The sequence below is a fragment of the Carassius carassius genome, chromosome 12 (assembly GCF_963082965.1).
Source record: "Carassius carassius chromosome 12, fCarCar2.1, whole genome shotgun sequence".
Taxonomy (NCBI): domain Eukaryota; kingdom Metazoa; phylum Chordata; class Actinopteri; order Cypriniformes; family Cyprinidae; genus Carassius; species Carassius carassius.
The window spans coordinates 33156031-33181542 of record NC_081766.1 but is presented as its reverse complement, the minus strand read 5'-3'; the positions used below and the strand labels follow the sequence as shown (position 1 = coordinate 33181542).

Here is a 25512-nt window from a genome sequence, read left to right as displayed (position 1 = left end):
ATGAGGATGTGATTGATCTGTCTGACACTTTTCTTGTTTCTCCAGATTCTCCCTCTGAGTTAAGGTTATCTGTATATCCTAGTGTGGGCAACAGTGATAATGATATTTCTGATCAAGAACCTTCTCTGACGATGGGGAGAGAACAACTTGGAAAAACTCAAAAGTCTGACCCTTCTCTAACACGCTGTGTTGAGGCCGTGGAGGGTAAAGTGAAAGGAGGTAATGCTGATGGGGTACGGTATTTCTGGGACCGAGGCGTCTTAATGCGTGAGTGGTTATCTCGTAATGCGAAGGAGGCTGGAGTAAGTCCAGATTGTCAGATTGTATTACCTTCTGGTTACCGAAAGGCTGCGCTTAAACTTGCTCATGACCACCCACTGTCTGGTCATTTAGGTAGTACTAAAACCTTTATGCGAGTAGCTAAGTATTTTTATTGGCCTGGTTTAAGATCTGCTGTGTCAAGACATTGTCGTTCATGTCACGTATGCCAAATTTCTGGTAAACCAAACCAAACAATTCGTCCAGCTCCTTTGCAGCCTATTCCAGTGATGGGAGAACCATTCGAGCGACTCATTCTTGACTGTGTTGGTCCCCTACCGAAATCGAAATCAGGTTACCAGTATATTTTAACGCTAATGTGTGCCACGACTCGTTTTCCAGAGGCAATACCATTGCGTAACATCAAAGCGAAAACCATTGTGAAAGAGTTGATTAAATTTTGTTCAACGTTTGGGTTACCTCGTGTGATCCAGACCGATCAGGGAACAAATTTTAAATCTAAAGTGTTTGAGCAAGTGTTGAAAGGAATTTCCGTTAAGCACGTAGTGTCGAGTGCATATCATCCGCAGTCGCAGGGAGCGCTAGAGAGATTTCACCAGACGCTCAAATCAATGATGCGGGCGCACTGTGTGGAAGCCGGTAATGACTGGGCTGATGATCTCCCTTTGCTTTTATTTGCGATAAGGGAAACCGTTCAAGAATCGTTGGGGTTTAGTCCTGCAGAGCTCATTTTTGGACATACGGTTCGGGGTCCTTTAAGGTTATTACGCGAACAACTTGTTAGTAATGACACCCCGTTTGTTCTCGTATCCGAGTATGTTCATTCTATTCGTGAACGTCTTCGTAGGACTTGTGACATTGCGAAGAAAAATTTGTCTGAGTCGCAGACTGAGATGAAGGAGCATTATGACCGTAAAACTGTCGCTCGTTCTTTTCATCCTGGTGAATCTGTTTTGTTATTAATGGCAGTGCCAGGGTCTGCTCTGCAACCAAGATTTTCAGGTCCTTATAGGGTGACGAAAAAGTTGAGTGACACGAATTATCTGATTTGCACGCCTGATCGTCGGAGGAAGTCGCGGATAGTTCATGTTAACATGTTAAAGTCTTATGTGCAAGACGAGTCTGCCCTTGTTAAGCCGAGTGTCGTCGTTGGGTCGACTGTAATAGAGGAGATGGAACAGGATTTTTCTGTACCTTGTGGTCATCTGTCGAACTCCGTAATCTTGAATAAATTGGAATCTCACTTAAGTTATTTAGCTCCGAATCAAAAGAAAGATATCGTTGAGTTAATTGAAAGTCATCGTTCACTATTTGGTGACATTCCATCACAGACTACAGTACTTCAGCATGATATCGACGTCGGAAACGCGCAGTCAATAAGACAGCACCCTTTTCGGCTTAATCCGAGAAAGCGTGAGTTAATGAAAGCGGAGGTCGAGTATTTACGTGAGAATAACTTTGCGAGACCCAGTTTGAGTGCGTGGAGTTCGCCTTGCTTGTTGGTTCCCAAGGCTGATTCATCGGTTCGGTTCTGCACTGACTATCGCAAAGTCAACGCAGTAACTAAACCTGACTCGTTCCCACTTCCACGGATGGAAGACTGTATAGATCGGGTGGGTCCCGCAAAGTTTGTGACAAAATTAGATCTTCTTAAGGGGTACTGGCAAGTACCTCTTACTTCTCGGGCCTCAGAGATTTCAGCGTTTGTGACCCCTGATGATTTTATGCAGTACTCCGTTATGGCGTTCGTGATGCGAAGATTGCATCGGTTATGAAGTTTCCAGTACCAGTGAATAAAAGAGAACTGCGTCGATTTTTGGGGATGGCAGGTTATTACAGAGGGTTCTGTCGTAACTTTGCCAGTGTTGTATCACCCTTAACCGATCTCCTCAGCACAGCTCGAGTATTTGTTTGGTCTCCGGCTTGTGAGGAAGCTTTTCGTACAGCTAAGGATTTGCTGTGTAACGCTCCTGTTTTGGCAGCGCCAGAGTTTACACGCTCTTTCAAGCTGGAAGTGGATGCCTCTGCTACTGGCGCTGGTGCGGTTTTACTTCAAGAGGGCGAGTTTGATGTTGATCACCCAGTTTGTTACTTCTCGAAAAAGTTCACGTTATGTCAACGCAGGTATAGTACCATCGAAAAAGAGGCTCTTGCATTGTTATTAGCATTGCAACATTTCGAGGTGTATTTAGGTGGAAGTTCATTTCCAATTATTGTCTATACGGACCACAACCCACTTGTGTTCTTGGCCCGGATGTCGAATTCAAATCAACGCTTAATGCGCTGGGCGTTGATAGTTCAAGAGTTTGACTTGGATATTCGACATAAAAAAGGCGCAGAATACTGTTGCGGATGCGCTGTCCCGCGTTTATGGTGCTGAAGTGTAGGATCTAAATGCGGCGGTGCAGTGTAGGTAATGCAAACTTTTTGTTAGCATTTCTTTTGGTGGGGAGGTGTTACGTGGGAATGTGTTGTGTTGGTCTAGTGTTCCTTTTGGTGCGTTTCTCTTTCTTGTTACCCTCTTACTATCATGACTCGCAGGTGGAGCTGATAATGAGTGACCTGATTGGGGACGGGAGTGATTGCTGCTACTTAAAGCCACCTGAAGCATGGATCTGGAGCTCCCCGCTCTCATGGCTTCCTTGATTGAGAGACTTGTGTCTATGCTGTAACATACGGTGTACATGCTGACTGTGGAATGAGACAACTGTTGTAAATCATTACTTTACTTTTCTAAGTTGATCTGTTATGTGGAACTTTAATATTTATCTTAAACCCTAATCATTTGGAGCATAGTAGGGAGGTGGGTGCCTTTTTATTTATTACTCGTTTTCTCTTGTTTGTGATAAGTAGGGAGGTAAGCTTTTGTATATTTTGTTTATTATCTGAATTCTAGGTTAGAATCTTTAATATAGTTAGCTTTGTTTTGTTATTTATTTTTGGCTTTTCCCCCTCCTGAAATGTATATGCTCTTTTCTACCTTATGTTTAATAAATTTACTCTTTATACTTTAAAGTATCTTTGGTGTTTTGAAGCTTTGGGAGTGAGAGCGGGGACTCCAGGGATCTTATTTGGATCCCTGTTATTTGTTATGAATGTTTCTTCTGTTCTCTTTGAGTAGAGACTTTTGTTAATTCGTAACAGTACTAGAGAAAACTGAAAGATATTAATATACACAAACTTTAGGGTAATGTAGGTGAAAATACAGATAGTATAACACACTGTAAACAAATTAGACAAATTTTTAATCTAAGGAAGAAATAAATAAAAAAAATTCTACCAATAAAAATAAATGCAGGTGCATCCTGAAGTGTATTTATAGCACTGAAGCTCTGATTTCTAAGTGAACAGATTGTGTTTAAGCAAGTGTTTTGCAAATAGTTGGTTTTGCTTTTGCAGAGCGAGTGTTATGCAGATAATTTGCGTGTGGTTTTACAGACTCGGTGGGAGGATTTGGTAGAGGAGTTAATATAGTTTCACTTTCAGTCTGTAACCCACTGCAAAAAACTGTAATGATCATTTTAATTCTCAGTGAGGGACTTCAATAACATTCTAAGAAAATAAGATAAAGGTTTATAGAAGGAAGGTCTGACTCTAAAGCGGATGGATTAATGTAGTAACACACACAATGAATGCCACACAGCATGTTTATGTGACAGAATAAATGGCAGTTTTGTGCATCTATGCAGTGACCAGTTTAACATCGATCTCCATTTATAAACATGTTAAAGTGTGGCCACAAACTGAGTTTTACTGAGAATGAAGGAAGCTTACCGGTGAAACATCCCATTTTTCACTGGCTTGGGAAACGTAATACTTCTCACTGCCAAGTTGTTCTGATTAAAAGAGTCTGCTGAATTAATAAATGTGTAACCAATAAAGTTCAATAAAATATCAGAAATAACAATCAGTAACCAGTTCGTATTAGATATGAAATCGATGAATCAGTAGGCAGACTTTTAGAAACTGACAGGACGAGCTACAAATTTGTGAGTACTGTGTGCAAAATCATTTTTAAATTTGTTAAAATATACTAAAGTTCAATTTCACATTATTACTGTTTAACTGTATTATTGATCACATATATGCATCATGGTGAGCATAACTTCAGCAAGTCTTCACTAAAAACAAAGTTTGCAAACATTGACAAGTACTGCAAGTCAGCATCTCAACTGAAAATTAACCTCCTGCTTTCGGAAAACCTTTACGCCTATTAACCCTTAAAATGCTGCCTATGAAGGCGGCTTACTAGGTTTTTGGAACAGAGCCTTTTTTGTGTAAAGTGTGTTCATCCCATATGCGTAATGGTTTTTATACTGTACAAAATGTATATTCTATGGCCCTACACTAACTCTATACCTAACCCTAACCCTCACAGGAAACTTTGTGCATTTTTACTTTCTCAAAAAAACTCATTCTGTATGATTTATAAGCGTTTTGAAAAATGGGGACATGGGTTATGTCCTCATAAGTCATCCTCTCCTTGTAATACCTGTGTCATACCCATGTCATTATACAGAGTTGTGTCCTGATATGACACAAAAACAAGAGCACACACACACACACACACACACTTGTATGTGTGGTGTACGGGGACTCTCCATAGGCGAATAACTGTAAAAACTGTATTTTTTAATCGCCCTACATCTAAACCTACCCCTCACAGAAAACTACTGGCAGTTTTTGAATTTCATAAAACATTGTTTTGTATGTTTTTTAAGCTTTTTGTTTTACAGGGACACAGGAAGTGTGCTCATAAACCATGTTTACTTTGTAGTACCCATGTCATTAAACACATACGTGTCCTCATAAACCTTGTTTGTGACCTTGGAGCACAAAACCAGTCTTAAGTGTCAATTTTTCAAAACAGAGATTTATACATTATCTGAAATCTGAATAAATAAGCTTTTCATTGATTTATGGTTTGTTAGGACCAGATTAAGTTCTTAGCAATGCATATTACTAATCAAAAATAAAGTTTTGATATATTTACAGTAGGAGATTTACAAAATATCTTCATGGACCATGATCTTTACTTAATATCCTAATGATTTTTGGCATTAAAAAAAATCTATAATTTTGACTCAAACAATGTATTTTTGGCTGTTGTTACAAATATACCCCAGAGACTTAAGACTGCTTTTGTGCTCCAGGGTCACATATACCAATACACACACACACACACTCACACCTGATTTCTATTGTGTTAATAAAGCTAATGACTACAAATACCCCTAATTCAAACCATGATGATATATAAAGAGTTGTCTGTTATTGAGCTTGTCTGTGGCTGAAATCCCAATGCTTGTGCACCAGAAGAGGGCGCCCTGAGGGATCAGGGTTGTTTGTCTGTTTCAGCATGAGGCAGACATTGTGACCTTCTCCCGTCACATGAGTCACTCATGGCCTCCTACATTATGTCACATATTCAAATGCACTCCATGTGAGGACTGCTTCATTTGTGTGTCATGGAATGACATGAGGGTTACCAATGACTGTTTTTCATCAATGTCAAACAGTAAAGAATAACACACTAATAATGCTGTGGCCATGAGTCTGATTGCCAGGGAATGCATGAACTGATAAGTGAAGCTCTTGGCATCTGTACGTAGATTCATAGGGTTTGAACAGTGTTTCTGTGTCTCAGAGAGAAAAGGGATTGAGTAACAGGAGAAAACCCCCAGTGAAGTGCAGGTGGTGTTAGATGTGGTGGTCTGGGTCAAAGGTCACAGATAAAAGGCTGTTGCTCTGAAGAAGCTCAGCACAACCCTTGACCTGTACTCCAGTCAGCATACAAAACACTGACAGCACATCTCCTCTGATTACAAAAGAGTTAAAGATTTGAGAGCAAAAGAATAAATTACATTACGGTCCCAAATGATGTCCGGTTCAAGTTATTCTAACTGAGCATATGTGAACCGAACGCTTGAATAAGGGGTCAAATTAAGTTTTCATGGTTTCATGGAGTTGATGAAGACTAGTTTGTTCACTTTATATGCTTTAGACATGCTAAACATCGGTGTTTTTCATCATTATTGGGTGCTTTAATAATATAATTGTGCATATGTTACTTCATTGCGTGATTACATAAACGGGTGATTGACTTATTTGAGCCAGTTCAACGAAACAAACTTTCTGAAAGAACCAGTTTGTGGAAGATAATTGAATTTTCCTGTTTGCCTGAGGCTCTGGGTTACAGGTAATAATGCTGTAAATAATGTTCAGTTTCTTGCACCGACTGATCGTTTCTCTTCATAAGACCTCAATACATCATCAGTAGCCACGGCTATTCATTTTGAGTTGCCTTGTATGCTTTTTATGATTCTCAAAGTGCTGGTAGCCATTGACTTGAGTATTCTGAGTCACAAAGGACCATGGTGTCCAACGCTATCTCACGAACAATTCCTACGTATTTTACGAGGTGGGTAAACGTAAATGTTTCATTTTTAGATTTGACCATTTTTCATCATGTTTGTTTTCAAAAAGGACTCAAAAAGCAGGTTTATGCAGCTAGCCAGGTAAGTTTGAGTTTATTTTGAGACAAATCTGGACTGTTGGCATAACACAGAACTTCACCAGAATTCACTGCTGCAACAACAAACTCTGCACGGCTGACTCGCTCCAAAACAGTTCGGTTCTCAATCACAGATTCGAAAGTGATTTGAAAGTTATGCAAGGAACTGAATTACAGAAAAAAGGCCAATCCTTTCCAGGAAAAGCTCAAAATCCGATGGAAGTGTGCAGTAGGTTTACAGCACATGCACACGATTGAATCACGATGGACTCTCACTAGCTAAAGTTTCCAAGAATGAGAGAAATGTAATACTAGTGTGTGAAATACAGCAGGCACCACACATAATCAAGTGTGTGATCGATCCAGCCATCCTGGGATATCACGGATCATCATACATTCATAACACTTTACAATAACAATACGATAAGTAGAGAACATTCAAACATTAATACGTTAATATTAGCATGCTGCTAATGTTCCCTTAATCATTACATAAGGTTTTTAATGTTATTAAAGTGTTAATGACATAACTTCTATGAATAGCACATCCCACCTCACATTTATGCCTGGAATCTAGAAGCTGTGATAAGTCTTACTCAAGGCTCACGAGTATTATTTATGCAACATGATGTTCACAGGCCAAACATATAAGGCTTGCTACCACTGATCTATAATGGGGGACTAAATTACACATATATTGCTCCTATAGAACCACCGAAATTCCTATTCCCCAGTATTCCCACACACTCTATTCAATTAATAGAGAATCATAGGGCTTTATTAGAAAACGTCACTGTTTTTATATCTTAAGTCTCCCTGCATATTCCTACTATGCAAATGTGCTGAGCATGTAAATAGATATTTGTTAAAGTCAGGAATTTCCCCCGCTTATCAAAACATTGTATTCATATTCATTACAGTAGAGAACATCGGATCAATATGTTACCAATGTAAAAGTATAAAAGTGCAGTGATTTACAGTGTTTATCTAATTATGTTGTTGTAGCATTGTTTTTATTGGTACAGTAAGCTAATTGCAAAAGTTTCAACAATGATTCTGTTAACATAATACAATTTTGGAGCAGTTAATGATTTAAACAAGAGTTAAATTAATAATCAATTTAATAACATACATACACATTAACACTTTACTCCTATGTAAACTGTAATTCTTGTTTAAAGCTTTAGAATTTGCACAGTCTTAAAGAGTCTGAAATATATGTTGCTGAATTAGGGCTGGGCGATATACAAAAAAAATGATATCTCGATAGTGTCAAATTTTTTACGATATTCGATATATATCTCGATATGTTTGCATTTGCATTTAAATAATAAAAAATAAAACATGATTTTCTTTTGCCCATTAAAAAAAAAAAAAAACATTTAGATTAAACAGCTAATTTAAGCAGTTAAAAAAATCTAGACCAAGAGATCACTTACTGCTTTTTATTAAATGAATACATGTAGGCCTATATGTAACTGAAGCAGTGCAAATCAAGTAACAGTTACAGAAAGTGCATTCTGTCAACTTTTTTGTGCATGCAATTCACAATTTAAACTATGCAACTGGGATAAGTATTTTATTTTAATTATTTTAACAAGTTTTTAAGGCTCATTCAAGGCTCGTTCGCTCATTGGCTTGTTCTGTGGCAACTGCACAGCCTATCGAGCGCGGGCTGATGCAACATCAGACCTTCTTGCCACTTCCCGCCGAAACGGGTGTGGCCCAACCTATAAAAGGAGCTCGAAAAGGCTGACTCACCTGATTTATTTCATCGCCGAAGCGAACCAGAGTGAATCGTGCGCACGGCAGAGAACGCAGTACTCGTTCGCTCTTCTAGAGAGAACCGAGGTTACGTTTAGTAACCGAGTACGTTCTCTTACGAGAGCTCTCTCGTACTGCGTCTTAGCTAAGACGCTACGGGAACCCATTGTGAAACGCCGTGCACGCAGGGATCACACACCAATAAACCTGAAGCAACGCCCAGGATTTACAGTGCACAGTCACCTGAGGGACTCACAGAGAGTCCAGGACAGAAAAGGGAAAAAGCCCTCCGTCCTATATCTAGTAGCATCCGTAGATGCGGCAATATGACATCACACAGCCGAGGCAAGGCCTGACCAATGTGGCAATGCGGGTCTTACGCAATACTGCCCATATAACAGTCGGCAGCGCATAGCGCACGTGAACTCAGAATTCCCCTCAGGGCCCTGATTCGACTATACCGACAACAGCCTTGCTTGCAAGGCGGGGACCTCCAGGTTATAGACGAGGCGACGCCTCTTGTGGAGTGTGCTCTGACGCCCAACGGGCACTGAAGGCCCCTGGAAGCGTAAGCTAACGCTATGGCGTCAACTATCCATCTGGATAGAGTCTGTCTCGAAACAGCCATTCCCTTGGAACGTCCACCGAACGAGACAAACAGCTGCTCCGTCTGCCGAAAGGCAGCAGAGCGAGACACATAAGCTCTTAAAACCCTGACAGGGCAAAGAAGACTCGAATCTCCATCCTCCCCTGACACCGGCAAGGCAGACAGGGCAATAACCTGAGCCCGAAACGGTGTGTTGAGGGATTTCGGCACATAACCGTGCCTAGGTTTGAGTATGACCCTTGAGTCATTGGGCCCAAACTCCAAGCACGACTGGCTCACCGAGAGCGCGTGCAAATCACCCACACGCTTCACATAAGCGAGAGCCAACAAGAATACTGTCTTGAACGACAGATGCTGAAGGCTAACCGATTGGATAGGCTCAAAAGGGGGACCCCTCAAGGCCTCCAAAAACCGCAGCGAGGTCCCACATAGGGACTGACGGAGGTCTGGGAGGATTAGGCCTCCTAGCTCCTCTGAGGAACCGGATGACTAAATTGTTCCTTCCTATTGACTGACCGGACGCCGTTTCAGAAAACGCCGCGATGGCCACCACATAAACTTTGAGCGTGGATGGGGCTCTGCCCTTATCCAACAGCTCCTGTAGGAAGGAGAGGACCTCCGTCACCTCACAACTAAGGGGTGAATAACCTCGAGCTGTGCACCAGCTGGAGAACACCGACCACTTCGAGGCATACAGACGTCTTGTCGACGGAGCTCTAGCCTGAGTGATGGTATTTAGCACTCCCACTGCGAGATCAGCAGGTAACCGTTGAGCGCCCACACATGGAGGGACCACAACTCCGGTTGAGGGTGCCAAATCGAGCCCCTGGCCTGCGAGAGGAGGTCCCTCCTCAACGGTACCGGCCACGGGGCGACATCTGCTAACTGCATCAAAACTGGGAACCATGGTTGGTTCTTCCAAAGAGGTGCTACAAGCAGTATTGAACATCTCGTTTCTCTCACCCGTTCTATCACCTGCGGAAGGAGGGAGACGGGAGGGAACGCATAAAGCGGGCAGCACGGCCATCTCCGTGACAGCGCGCTTTCGTTCTTGGAAAAGAACGCGGGGTAGTGAGCGTTTTCGTGGGACGCAAAGAGGTCCACCTCCGCCATGCCAAATCTCTCCCACAACAGCAGGACTGTTTGCGGGTGTAGAGACCATACGCCCACGCTCTGCGCGGCACCCGAGCCTTCAGCCAGAACTGCAGGGGGTGCATGCGGAGCAGGCCCAGCCGCAGAACCGGAGATGCTGAGGTCATGAGATCCAGCATCTTTTGACAGTGTTTGAGCGACACGGTCGGGCCGCAGCGGAAAGAACTCGATGCGTGCTGAATGCCCATCGCGCGCTGTGGTGACAGCCGCGCCGTCATGGAACACGAGTTCAGAACTATACCCAGGAACAGGATTTTCTGACTGGGGTTCAGCGAACTCTTCGCCCAATTGACACTGAGGCCGAGCTTCTCGAGGTGATCGAGTAAAACGGCCCTGTGGTCCACGAGCTCCGCTCGTGATCGGGCCAGAACCAGCCAGTCGTCCAAATAATTCAGCACTCGTATGCCTCTGAGTCTGAGAGCGTGCACGGGTTTTTTTTTTATTTTACAGAAACCACATGACGCGTGTGACATAGTAATTGTGGGCACTGAGGGGTGGGCACGCTTACTATGCAGTGTGCGCGATCGACTTGAGTTGCTTTTATGGGCGCAGGCCCTGTGTGCAGGGCTGTGCTTACATGTGGAGATGGGCACTGAGGAGTGGGCATCATCACTACATTTATAGCACCATCGGCCGTGGCCGGACGAACGTGCACGGGTTTCGTTTTTACAGAAACCACATGACGCGTGTGACATAGTAATTGTGGGCACTGAGGGGTGGGCACGCTTACTATGCAGTGTGCGCGATCGACTTGAGTTGCTTTTATGGGCGCGAGCCCTGTGTGAAGGGCTGTGCTTATATGTGGAGATGGGCACTGCGCAGTGGGCATCGTCACTACATTTATAGCACCATCGGCCGTGGCCGGGACACCAGAAATTACACCTTTTTCAGGAAATATCTGGGCAGCCGTGATAACAGTTTTCGTGTGCAGGCAAGCGGGCAACCATACAGGCTTGCGCATTGCAAAAAACGCTGAAACAGTCACAATCTCTGGAACTGAAACAGCGGCGCGCTTAGGTGAGAGCCCGGCCACAGCGGAACTCGTACACCGGCGCTTCGATGAAGCAGCCATCGTGTGTAGTGCCGACGCAGCGTCATGCAGCATGCGTAGATGGCTTTCCTAGGATGGCTTCGGGGCTCCCGGCCTCACCGTAATCCTCTGCCGTGGTCCCCGCGGCACGAGGCGACGGCCGGTAGAGCGAGAACGGGGGTCTTGAGCTGGGTTGCTGAAGCTGTTGTGATAACGGCTTTTGTGTGCAGGCAAGCGGGCAACTGTGCAGGCTTGCGCATTGCAGAAAACGCTGAGACAGTCACAATTCCTGGAACTGAAACAGCGGCGCGCTTGGGTGAGAGCTCGGCCACAGCGGAACTCGTACACCTGCGCTTCGATGAAGCAGCCATCGTTAGTAGTGCCGACGCAGCATCACAAAGCAGGCTTTAGATGGCAACACCGCTTTTGCCGCCGTCCAGCAGAGGGCGGACAAAGGTGCGTCGCTATCGCCTGTTCCACTGGCGGAAGTGAGTGGTAGTTCCTGTTTTTAGCATCATCAGTGTGGAGAATGCTAGTGAGACAGACGAACGAGTTCGCGCTGAATATGGAGCGTTCCAAGCATTCGCCACCTCTTCGTGAAGCTCAGGAAGAAATGAGGCGGGCTTTGAGAAGTACGCTCATCCGAAAGGGAAATACCATCCAGCCGGGAACGAGAGGGGGGCGCTGGTGCAAACCACTCGCGGCCGAGACTCATCGCGGCCAACACAAGCATTCGCCCCGGCTCCTTCTCGATGTCAGCTCGTCTGCTGGGCTTCTGAGCAGAAGGCGCAAGATCCTCGGAGCTCGCCCAGCCCTCACTGCCCGAAGCTTGCAGAGAGCGCGCGTCTTCTTCCTCCGACGCGGCCCTGAGATCGACTTCCTCGGACGACGCGCCGGCAAACAGCGGGCGCTGCCCACCGGGAAGCGATGCAAGGGGGGCCGGTGAAGCAGGGCGAACCGGCGAGCTCGGTTGAGCTGAAGACGGTTCCGGAATCCGCTGGAAGCGATGCTTTTACAGCGCCTCAGCACAGCGGAGAATGCAGGCTCAGAGAAAAAGGCCAGGCGAGTCCTCAGAGTCACCATGGCAACAGCTCGCAGTGGGGGCATCCGCCGTCAGCGAGCGCGAGCGCTGCATGATCTTCACCCAGGCAGGAGACACAGATGACGTACCGGTCTCCCTCGCTGAGTGGGGCTCTGACGAGCCTCAGGAAGGCATCTTAAAAAAGACGCGAGCTCTTTTACGAGTGTGTGTCGCAGGGCGAACACACACACACATAAAGAACAGCTTGGATATAACAGAATTGAAAGGATATAGGCGCCGGATAGCGCAGCAGGAACGGCAGTGGAAGGCGGCGATGCCAGCAGCTTCAGAATGGCTCGTCCTGCTGATGTGCTTTCTCAGACGGCGCTTGCTTCCTCCGTGATCCAGCGATGCGTGAGCTTCGCTGAAGAGATGAAAAATCAGGTGAGTCAGCCTTTTCGAGCTCCTTTTATAGGTTGGCCACACCCGTTTCGGCGGGAAGTGGCAAGAAGGGCGCGAAGAGCCCTTATTGGTCTGATGTTGCATCAGCCCGCGCTCGATAGGCTGTGCAGTTGCCGCAGAACAAGCCAATGAGCGAACGAGCCGTCTCGCCTATGGCTGTGTACTGCTGCAAATGCGCTTTACAAAAATACAAAATTAAGGATAATTTTTTGCTTCAGTATTTCGTGAAAAGAGACTTTTCCCGTAGCGTCTTAGCTAAGACGCAGTACGAGAGAGCTCTCGTAAGAGAACTATGGTCCTACTGACACTAAAAACCTTCTTAGATGGGGAGCTAGTTGCTGAAGCACATAGCTATTTCTTATATATAAATATATATAAATGAATACCAAAGACTTTTGCATTCTCTCTGTCTATATTATGGAAACTGGTAAACATCTCAGTGAAATTCCCCAATAGTAATTCCAAATGGCCATAGCCTATGTTTCTCTATTCAAACATCAGCGGTCGAGTAAGTGCATTTATTTTGCGATCACAAATGCAAACAATACAGTTGAGATCTCACGACAGAACACAGACCGGCTGAACGACGCTTTCATTAGATCGCTCAATTCCAGCTTGTTAGTGTTCTCTTACGAGAGCTCTCTCGTACTGCGTCTTAGCTAAGACGCTACGGGAAAAGTCTCTTTTCACGAAATACTGAAGCAAAAAATTATCCTTAATTTTGTATTTTTGTAAAGCGCATTTGCAGCAGTACACAGCCATAGGCGAGACGGCTCGTTCGCTCATTGGCTTGTTCTGCGGCAACTGCACAGCCTATCGAGCGCGGGCTGATGCAACATCAGACCAATAAGGGCGCTTCGCGCCCTTCTTGCCACTTCCCGCCGAAACGGGTGTGGCCCAACCTATAAAAGGAGCTCGAAAAGGCTGACTCACCTGATTTTTCATCTCTTCAGCGAAGCTCACGCATCGCTGGATCACGGAGGAAGCAAGCGCCGTCTGAGAAAGCACATCAGCAGGACGAGCCATTCTGAAGCTGCTGGCATCGCCGCCTTCCATTGCCGTTCCTGCTGCGCTATCCGGCGCCTATATCCTTTCAATCCTGTTATATACAAGCTGTTCTTTATGTGTGTGTGTGTGTTCGCCCTGCGACACACACTCGTAAAAGAGCTCGCGTCTTTTTTAAGATGCCTTCCTGCGGCTCGTCAGAGCCCCACTCAGCGAGGGAGACCGGTACGTCATCTGTGTCTCCTGCCTGGGTGAAGATCATGCAGCGCTCGCTCGCTGACGGCGGATGCCCCCACTGCGAGCTGTTGCCATGGTGACTCTGAGGACTCGCCTGGCCTTTTTCTCTGAGCCTGCATTCTCCGCTGCGCTGAGGCGCCGTAAAAGCATCGCTTCCAGCGGATTCCGGAACCGTCTTCAGCTCAACCGAGCTTCCCGGTGGGCAGCGCCCGCTGTTTGCCGGCGCGTCGTCCGAGGAAGTCGATCTCAGGGCCGCGTCGGGGGAAGAGGACACGCGCTCTCTGCTGGCTTCGGGCAGTGATGGCTGGGCGAGCTCCGAGGATCTCGCGCCTTCTGCTCAGAAGCCCAGCAGACGAGCTGACATCGAGAAGGAGCCGGGGCGAATGCTCGTGTTGGCCGCGATGTGTCTCGGCCGCGAGTGGTTTGCACCAGCGCCCCCCCCTCTCGTTCCCGGCTGGATGGTATTTCCCTTTCGGATGAGCGTACTTCTCAAAGCCCGCCTCATTTCTTCCTGAGCTTCACGAAGAGGTGGCGAAGGCTTGGAACGCTCCATATTCAGCACGAACTCGTTCGTCTGTCTAACTAGCATTCTCCACACTGATGATGCTAAAAACAGGAACTACCACTCACTTCCGCCGGTGGAACAGGCGATAGCGACGCACCTTTGTCCGCCCTCTGCTGGACGGCGGCAAAAGCGGTGTTGCCATCTAAAGCCTCCTGTGTGACGCTGCGTCGGCACTACTAACGATGGCTGCTTCATCGAAGCGCAGGTGTACGAGTTCCACTGTGGCCGAGCTCTCACCCAAGCGCACCGCTGTTTCAGTTCCAGGAATTGTGACTGTCTCAGCGTTTTCTGCAATGCGCAAGCCTGCACAGTTGCCCGCTTGCCTGCACACAAAAGCCGTTATCACAACAGCTTCAGCAACGCAGCTCGAGACCCCCGTTCTCGCTCTACTGGCCGTCGCCCCGCGCCGCGGGGACCGCGGCAGAGGATTACGGTGAGGCCGGGAGCCCCGAAGCCATCCTGGGAAAGCCATCTACGCATGCTGCATGACGCTGCGTCGGCACTACACACGATGGCTGCTTCATCGAAGCGCCGGTGTACGAGTTCCGCTGCGGCCGGGCTGTCACCGAAGCGCGCCGCTGTTTCAGTTTCCAGAGATTGTGACTGTTTCAGCGTTGTTTGCAATGCGCAAGCCTGTACGGTTGCCCGCTTGCCTGCACACGAAAACCGTTATCACGGCTACCCAGATATTTCCCGAAAAAGGTGTAATTTCTGGTGTCCCGGCCACGGCCGATGGTGCTATAAATGTAGTGACGATGCCCACTGCTCAGTGCCCATCTCCGCATATAAGCACAGCCCTTCACACAGGGCTCGCGCCTATAAAAGCGACTCAAGTCGATCACGCGCACTACATAGTAGACGTGCCCACTCCTCAGTGCCCACAATCACTATGTCACACGCGTCATGTGGTTTCTGTAAAAACGAAACCCGTGCACGTTCGTCCGGCCACGGCCGATGGTGCTATAAATGTAGTGACGATGCCCACTCCTCAGTGCCCATCTCCACATGTAAGCATAGCCCTGCACACAGGGCCTGCGCCCATAATGTCGACTCAAGTCGGTCGCGCACACTGCATAGTAAACGTGCCCACCCCTCAGTGCCCACAATTACTATGTCACACACGTCATGTGGTTTCTGTAAAAACGAAACCCGTGCATGCTCGTCCGGCCACGGCCGATGGTGCTATAAATGCAGTGACGATGCCCACTACCCAGTGCCCATCTCCACATGTAAGCACAGCCCTGCACACAGGGCTAGCGCACATAAGATCGACACAGATCGGTCGAGCGCGCCGCATAGTAAACGTGCCCACTTCCCAGTGCCCACATACACTATGTCACATACGGCGCGGGGCTTCTGTAAAAATGAGACCCGTGCACGTACATTCTGCACAGGCAGACAGCGAGTTGAAAGTGGTAAAAGTGCACACATGCAGCCCACGGTTACTCGCAGATATATCGAGTCCCACGGGACCCGCTCAGCCTCCCTCCAGTCGGTTAAGCGCCGGAACGGGGTCGAGGAAGAGCGATCTGCCCGCTGTGATCAGCGCGCTCCCCGCCTCAGATGCGCAGCACACTCGAGCGCCGCCGTTGCCCAGTCAACAGAGCGCGTTTCGCATCCAGCCCTTAGCCATTCATGCAGATGCATGGTCAGTGCTTCCAGGGGTTTCGGATTGGGTGCTAGGCATTATAAAGAGAGGCTACTCGCTACAGTTTTCTCGACGCCCACCGTGCTTTTCAGCGCGCGTCGAAACTACGGTCAAAACAGAAGTAGCACACATACTTCGGGCCGAAATATCAAAACTGTTGAGCAAAGGGGCTGTAGAGCCTGTGTCTCAAAGCGAGGGGGGGCTGTACAGCAGATACTTTCTGGTGCCCAAGAGAGACGGGGGTCTCCGGCCCATACTGGATCTAAGACAGCTGAACGGGCATTGATGAAACACAGTTTCAAAATGTTCACGACCAGGAAGCTCCTCGCGCAGATTCGCAGAGGGGACTGGTTCATGTCAATAGATCTGAAGGACGCGTATTTTCAAATACAGATAGCGTCAAACCACAGGCGATATTTGAGATTCGCCTTCGAGGGCCAGGCATACCAGTTTGCAGTCCTGCCATTCGGCTTGTCCGTAGCTCCTCGTACGCTTACGAGGTGCATGGATGCAGCGCTCGCTCCTCTTAGACTCAGAGGCACACGAGTGCTGAATTATTTGGACGACTGGCTGGTTCTGGCCCGATCATGAGCGGAGCTCATGGACCACAGAGCCGTTTTACTCGATCACCTCGAGAAGCTCGGCCTCAGTGTCAATTGGGTGAAGAGTTCGCTGAACCCCAGTCAGACGATCCTGTTTCTGGGTATAGTTCTGAACTCGTGTTCCATGACGGCGCGGCTGTCACCACAGCGCGCGATGGGCATTCAGCGTGCAGCGAGTTCTTTCCGCTGTGGCGCGACTGTGTCGCTCAAACACTGTCAAAAGATGCTGGGTTTCATGGCCTCAGCATCTCCGGTTCTGCGGCTGGGCCTGCTCCGCATGCGCCCCCTGCAGTTCTGGCTGAAGGCTCGGGTGCCGCGCAGAGCGTGGGCGTCTGGCCGGCTGCATTTCAAGGTCGATCAGAGCTGTGTTGCGGCTCTAGCACCTTGGACAGCGAACGGCTGGTACCGATCAGGTGTAAGCCTGGGGACTTCCCCGAGTGTGAAAATGGTGTCGACGGACGCCTCCACTTCGGGATGGGGAGCGCTGCTCGAAGGCAGACCGTCCTTTGGCCTATGGTCAGAACGGGAAAAGCTCCATCATATCAACTGCCTGGAAATGCTGGCAGTGGAGAATGCGCTGACGCGCTTTTGTCCCCATATCAAGGATCACCACGTCGTAGTCCGTTCGGACAACATGTCCGTGGTGTCCTACATAAATCGCCAGGGCGGTCTCAGGTCCCGAAACCTGTACAGGCTGACGGAACGCCTCCTGATTTGGGCTCAACGCAACGTGCGCTCGCTGAGAGCGGTGCATGTGCCTGGACTGCAGAATCTGGGTCCAGACAGGCTGTCCAGAGGCAATGTCCCTACGGGAGAATGGTCTCTACACCCGCAAACAGTTCGGCTGTTGTGGGAGAGATTTGGCATGGCGGAGGTGGACCTCTTTGCGTCCCACGGAAACGCTCACTGCCCCACATTCTTTTCCAAGAACGAAAGCGCGCTGTCACGGAAATGGCCGTGCTGCCCGCTTTATGCGTTCCCTCCCGTCTCCCTCCTTCCGCAGGTGATAGAACGGGTGAGAGAAACGAGATGTTCAATACTGCTTGTGGCACCTCTTTGGAAGAACCATCCATGGTTCCCAGATTTGATGCAATTAGCAGATGTCGCCCCATGGCCGGTACCGTTGAGGAGAGATCTCCTCTCGCAGGCCAGGGGCTCGATTTGGCACCCTCGACCGGAGTTGTGGTCCCTCCATGTATGGGCACTCAACGGTTACCCGCTGATCTCGCAGGGGGAGTGCTAAATACCATCACTCAGGCTAGAGCTCCGTCGACACGACGTCTGTATGCCTCGAAGTGGTCGGTGTTCTCCAGCTGGTGCACAGCTCGAGGTTATTCACCCCTTAGTTGTGAGGTGACGGAGGTCCTCTCCTTCCTATAGGAGCTGTTGGATAAGGGCAGAGCCCCATCCACGCTCAAAGTTTATGTGGCGGCCATCGCGGCGTTTTCTGAAACGGCGTCCGGTCAGTCAATAGGAAGGAACGATTTAGTCATCCGGTTCCTCAGAGGAGCTAGGAGGCTGAATCCTCCCAGACATCCGTCAGTCCCTATGTGGGACCTCGCGGCGGTTTTGGAGGCCTGGAAGGGTCCCCCTTTTGAGCCTATCCAATTGGTTAGCCTTCAGCATCTGTCGTTCAAGACAGTATTCTTGTTGGCTCTCGCTTCTGTGAAGCGTGTGGGTGATTTGCACGCGCTCTCGGTGAGCCAGTCGTGCTTGGAGTTTGGGCCCAATGACTCAAGGGTCATACTCAAACCTAGGCACGGTTATGTGCCGAAATCCCTCAACACACCGTTTCGGGCTCAGGTTATTGCCCTGTCTGCCCTGCCGGTGTCAGGGGAGGATGGAGACTCGAGTCTTCTTTGCCCTGTCAGGGTTTTAAGAGCTTATGTGTCTCGCTCTGCTGCCTCTCGGCAGACGGAGCAGCTATTTGTCTCGTTCGGTGGACGTTCCAAAGGAATGGCTGTTTCGAGACAGACTCTATCCAGATGGATAGTTGACGCCATAGCGTTAGCTTACGCTTCCAGGGGCCTTCAGTGCCCGTTGGGCGTCAGAGCACACTCCACAAGAGGCGTCGCCTCGTCGTGGGCGTGGTCTACTGGGATCTCCTTGCAGGATATATGTATGGCGGCGGGTTGGGCCTCGCCGTCTACATTTATCAGGTTCTATAACCTGGAGGTTCCCGCCTTGCAAGCAAGGCTGCTGTCGGTATAGAAGAATCAGGGCCCTGAGGGGAATTCTGAATTCATGAGCGCTAGGCGCTGCCGACTGTTATATGGGCAGTATTGCGTAAGACCCGCATTGCCACATTGGTCAGGCCTTGCCTCGGCTGTGTGAGGTCATATTGCCGCATCTACGGATGCTGCTAGATATGGGACGGAGGGTTTTTCCCCCTTTTTTCTGTCCCGGACTCTCTGTGAGTCCCTCAGGTGACTGTGCACTGTAAATCCTGGGCGTTGCTTCAGGTTTATCGGTGTGTGATCCCTGCGCGCACGGCGTTTTACATCGGGTTCCCGTAGCGTCTTAGCTAAGACGCAGTACGAGAGAGCTCTCGTAAGAGAACGTACTCGGTTACTAAACGTAACCTCGGTTCTCTCTAGAAGAGCGAACGAGTACTGCGTTCTCTGCCGTGCGTACGATTCATTCTGGTTCGCTTCGGCGATGAAATAAATCAGGTGAGTCAGCCTTTTCGAGCTCCTTTTATAGGTTGGGCCACACCCGTTTCGGCGGGAAGTGGCAAGAAGGGCGCGAAGCGCCCTTATTGGTCTGATGTTGCATCAGCCCGCGCTCGATAGGCTGTGCAGTTGCCGCAGAACAAGCCAATGAGCGAACGAGCCGTCTCGCCTATGGCTGTGTACTGCTGCAAATGCGCTTTACAAAAATACAAAATTAAGGATAATTTTTTGCTTCAGTATTTCGTGAAAAGAGACTTTTCCCGTAGCGTCTTAGCTAAGACGCAGTACTCGTTCGCTCTTCTAGAGAGAACCGAGGTTACGTTTAGTAACAGAGTACGTTTTCAGATTATCGTCAGCGGCTCTTCCGCAATGAGGAGTGAGCACGTGCGCATGGTTGCCAGATTGCTTAAAAAAAACCAAACACCGGGCAGAAAATGTATCCTTGTAACAGTGGAGCTCTGATTCGGAGATTTAAACTCTTGTTATCTGGCAACCGCTATCATTACAGCTCTCGTAGTAGAGGGGCGTAGAGCAGTCAGCAGTTACAGGTTCCTTTTTTGGACATTCGGCGCGTTCTTTTGGGAAAGTATGCATGAATTTGAAATATTCGATATTCCCGATATATTCAAATTGTACATCGTCGTCAAAATTATTCCGATATTATCGCTAATATTTGATATATCGCCCAGCCCTATGCTGAATCATCATTCAGAGAAATATGTAGCATCATAACATCATTCAGAGAAATAACGCTGTGTACGGACTTAAATGCATGCTTTAATTCCAAGATGATGCATGTTAAATGTTGCATGTTGCATTAGTTTCTGCTATTAATACCACATATCTGTTCATAATATTCCCTGCGTACTTATGTACATAAATAATATATATATTTTGATTTTGATTAATTTGATGTGTCAGCAGTGTACAGCAGATACATCCACCTTAACGATTTCAATAGATCGCTTATGCTTCCCAGAAGAGACTATAAACTACAGATAAATCTGAAGTATGAATTAATTTACATTCGCATATCCTAAAAACTGAAACGCTTTAAATCGGGTGATTTTAGGTCAAGCTTTTTGCTGTCGGTCAGGGATGCCCTCTGCTGGTGGGGAAGGAATATGACCGGAATATCACCACCTGATAGAATTCTGTGAATTAATTCTAATCTATGAACTCTAGAACTCTCTATACTCAGTGGTTGCAATAAAGAAAAAAACGTACTATTATAAAAGGCATATTTATTAATAAATAACTTCTTGATGGCAGGGAAGGCTACTGAGCCGTGTCTCCATGACTCATTGAATATCCATGTACTTTACTATTATTTAATATGAAGTGGAAATATAGAATGTTGTTTTCAAGGCTGTGTGTCTGTCCATGTGTGTCTCGTTTGTTTACTCCTTTGTTGAGTTGATTCATCCCCAACAGTCCTTGTTCTCTAGCAATCATTTCTCTCTTTTATATTCTCTTCTCCTTCTCAGTTTTGTTGGCGAATCATTGCCTAAGTTGGTCCATCTCCAGCCTGTTCCAGTTGATCTAGTCTAGTCTTGTTTCTCTAGTCTGATAGAATTCTTGTCTGCATGTTCATTCTGGGTGTAGCTGAACAGCTAGAGCTCTACTCTTGCCTGGTTAGTCTTGTATTGCTCCTGTTGGATTCTCTTTATGAATGTATGTAGATTAACGGTCTAGTCCAGTCTAGTTTCTGTTCTGATTTGCTCTTAAATCTCTGGATTTCTCAGATGCCTGTGATGTGAGCTGTTCAGTTGGATCAATGTTTAATTTGTGAACATAACTGACTGGGGAGGGAGGTGGCTTTAAAGGGATAGCTCACCCAAAAATTACAATTCTGTCATCACTTGCTCGCCCTCAAATTGTTCCAAACCTGTAAGGGTTTCGTTCTTCTGTTGAATGCATAAGAAGGTATTTTGATGAATGTTGGAAACCCAACCAGTAGTCATTGAGTATTTTCCCCCCAAACTATTGAAGTCAACCAGCAACTGTTTGGCACACCCAATCTACCCGAGTAACAAGAGTAGTTGTCTTTGAGTATAATAAGTTAATGTTGTTTGATACTTCATTTTATATTTATACCTAGCCTCTCAAACAAAGGCAAATATTTCCACATGGTGATTTAGGGATGTGGGGGCGTGTTTAAATGAGCCGTTTTAGGGGGCGTTTCAGATTCTTAACTTTGATAAAGAATCTCTCTTTGGATTTGAGACTTTAGTCTTTGCAACCTTACATATCTTCTTCATGCACCAAGAGCTTGTAACACTCCAAAGAGAAAGGACAAATTGACATCACATCATATGACCTCTTTAAGAAGGTTGTCCTCCACCGATGCAACAGTTTGTTGTGAATCCGTACACTCAGTTTAGGAAACTTGTTAAATGTATTGAAAAAACTGTCATAGCTATTGTAAAAAAAAACTGTAAGAAATATATATATATATATATATATATCACTATGTTCAGATAGAGTGTTTTCATTTAAACCGTTTACTATATGTATGAATATTACATCATGTCAGGACAGTCATTAGTGAAATGTGCATTCTTGTGTTGTCCTGATGTAATTTTCCTGCAGCTCTATAGTAATAAGTCCCATGGCATTTACAGCTCAGGTTATTGGCTTAAAAATTTACCATCTGCAAACATGGCAGCATGCAAATCAAATTCGGTCACGGAGATAAATGGAAATGCTAGTGGACAGCTTTATCCAGGCACTTCAGACATCCACTGCAGCTGTTCCGAAAGTCGCACAGAGCCACAGCGTTTAGAAAGTTTTTCATTTTTTGCTGTTTACTTTATATCTACTTTACACAACAGTACTAAACCTCGTCTCATGCCAGTGGCATCAGGCTCAGGGTGGGGTTGTCAGGGCTTTAGCCCTGTGAGAAATTTGCATAGCAACAGCCCCCAGTATAAGAACCAATGGTGAGTCGTCGCTTCACTCACAAAGTTTGAATAAAAAATTATCCGCCTAAGAGGAAGCAGATTATCAGCTTTTATTTGAATTAATACATTTTTTGTATGCATAATTTTTCCTCAGAAGAGAAAAGTGACATGAGGGTTTTTAATAATAACTAAATCTTTAGGATATTTAACATTAATAAAAAGATATTTAAAACAGCATGAAAAATAGGGAATACATGCAAACAATCATTGCATTTGAGTTTGTGTCAGAGCTTACTGAGATTTTACACCATACTGGCAAATTACCGTTGCACACATATGTTTCAGTCCTAGAAATAAAAAATATACTCCCATTTACAAAGAAGATTTCGTCACGAAATTATGTTTTTTAAACACCATAAATCTATGAATAGATTACATATAAATCAAATCTACTATGTAACAGTTGATACACTGTAAAAGTGATACTCAACTCAAATATCCAAGTAATACATCTTTATATTTCAAGTTAACGCGGAGTTGACTAAACTTGAAAAAGAAAGTATTTGTGCTGCTTTAAAGGGACACCTCACCCTAAAATGAAAAGTTTGTCATCTTTTTCTCACCCAAGATATTTTACTGTACTAAAAGAAGATATTTTGCAGAATTTTGGAAAACAAACAGTTGACGGTAGCCATTGACTTCCATAGTAACAAACTGAGAAGGCCACAATTATCCTCGGAGACATTCTAAGGGCAAGACCTTTATGTGAGAGACACAAATCTTACATGTTTCCTTTAAGGCTGGGTGATTTTCTCAACCCAGTGACTGTTGGGTAGGAAGGGGAGTTGGTTTGACCCAATTTGATGAAAACAGTGGAAAGAAGAGAGAAACTGACTGCAATATATTCAACTACTATTCAATACAAAAGTCCTGGAAGTAAAAAAAAAAACCTTTCTCCATAGGGAATTAGATTTGTGACAATAACTGATAAACCTTTAAAAACAGACCTGTTGTTAGCTCTGAGGTTGATAAGTGATGGTATGTGCTTTTGGTTTAGTGCTGTATTTTGAATTAATTCAATTTATTTTTAAAATACATAACCATGGTTAGTGGAAGTAGTAGGCTAGTTAAAAAACTCCATTACCCATAATGCCGTTCCACCAGATTCCACAGGCAACAAAGTGCACACAAAATAGTTTTTTTTTTTTTTAGCTCCACCCACTACACAAATGACAATTTATAGCCTCTCTCTCTCTCTCTCTCTATATATATATGCTATCGAAATAAAACATTTGTATAAATATGCACATTTTGAGCGTAAAATACATTATTTCTAAAGATATAATTAACAACTTTACATCATTTTATGAATAGTGGTTCGTGAACAAAGACTTCTTTAAAAAAAAAAAAAAAGATTTCCTATTGGAAAAATTTACAGGAAAAAATACTTCGGGAACCAACATCGCTGAAAAAAAGGGTCCCTTCTGGACCCAAAGCTGGCAAACAAGTTGTGTTTTTAATGACCAAAAATAAAATCTAGTGAGAGGAGTGGCCAATAACAATATAATACCGGTATACTGTATTCAGATGAACTGAATGATAGCAAATGAGGCACAAATGTGCACACAATTACTGAAATCAACCAAACTATGCATTTACTCAATTCACTACCTAGTGAATAAAAACACTGAAATCAGACACTATGTATTACCTATTGATGAGGCTGATGGTAGATTTTGGAATTAATAACGGGGGAAATGAAACTTCTGAGTGGGAACGATCATCACCTGATGCCAATGATCTCAAATTTCCCTAAACATTAGCTGAAAAATTGGTCTGGTCCTTATACACCACCACCACCACCAAAAAAAGAGTCTAGTATACAGTGTATCTACTGTACTTTGAGCCCTGTAACATTATTAGGTATAAAGAACTGTTATCAGTCAAAGCACATTTGGACTGGAGTGAGATGAGTAAATCAGAGTCAAGATCTCAGAATCCAACACCGTCCTCAGTCTTTCCTCTACAGCAGCACTGACTTTCTGCTGAAGATCTTTCTGAGAAAGATCATGTGACTCTCACAAAGCAGGATCTGGACGCAATGCTTCATCACAGCACTTCTCTTTCTCCATCCACAAACCCATTGCTTTGCACACAAACACCCTGATCCTTTCACTGTACCCAAAACAAGACTCACATTACGAAGTGGACTGCTCAGGATATTTGTAACACATGTGACCATGGTAAAAAGATAAAGAGACTCGAGCTAAATGCATCAAGCTGTGAACTGTAATGCCGATATGCAAAGACAGGTTATTAATGCTGACTGTTATTATAAATTAATAGCATTCTATCCGTTATTGTACATATTTGTGCATGATGTAATATAAGCATCAATGTATTTAATGTGGATGTGTATATATTTTTGTAATTTGTAAGTAAATGTATTCTCTTGAAACAAATGTTGCAGTTCTGATAGTGGAATATTGCACAAAGAATGAAGGAGTCTTCTGGACCAAAGCTGTTTAAACTCAGACATCATACTTACTCAGAGCATAGAGCGAGAGTGTGATTCCTGCCAAGCACAAGCCCTCAAAGAAGCGCAGGGTGATGAACATTGGGACGTTGACGGAGAAGGCCACCGTAATGCCGAAAAATAACATAAAGATGACGGACAGGATCAGGACCGGGTACCTTCCAAGCCTGAGTGTTAGAAAAGAGAAAACAAGGCCAATTTACAAAATGGTTTATACCAGTGTTCCTCAGCTGGATTTTAATTTATGTGTGTCATATTAAATTATGACAAGTGAGTAAACAGAGTAGCATTGTTTATTGTAGAAAAGCAAAAAAAAAAAGTCAACTAAAGGAGAAAACAAGTCCTGAACGATCCCTTTAAAACATGCTACAACTGAAATGCATTATCATTATCATGACCTGCACCGGCCCAGTAACATTATAAAGATGACATGTGTGGAATAGGAAAACTGACTTGATGATTTCATGCTCTTGGCAGCAAATACCTCGCGACACAAAGCACATTGTGCTCGGCAC

At 45.7% G+C, this 25512-nt stretch overlaps 1 protein-coding gene across 2 annotated transcripts in view; it reads right to left on the bottom strand.

The window, feature by feature from the left end:
• Window positions 1-25512, bottom strand: part of LOC132155288 (solute carrier family 22 member 23-like) — a 57408-nt gene that overhangs the window by 14511 nt on the left and 17385 nt on the right. For both annotated transcript variants that reach the window (XM_059564167.1, XM_059564168.1), the window contains exon 3: window positions 25010-25164. In XM_059564167.1, the coding sequence (XP_059420150.1) occupies window positions 25010-25164 (155 nt within the window). The remainder of the gene's footprint in view (window positions 1-25009; window positions 25165-25512) is intronic.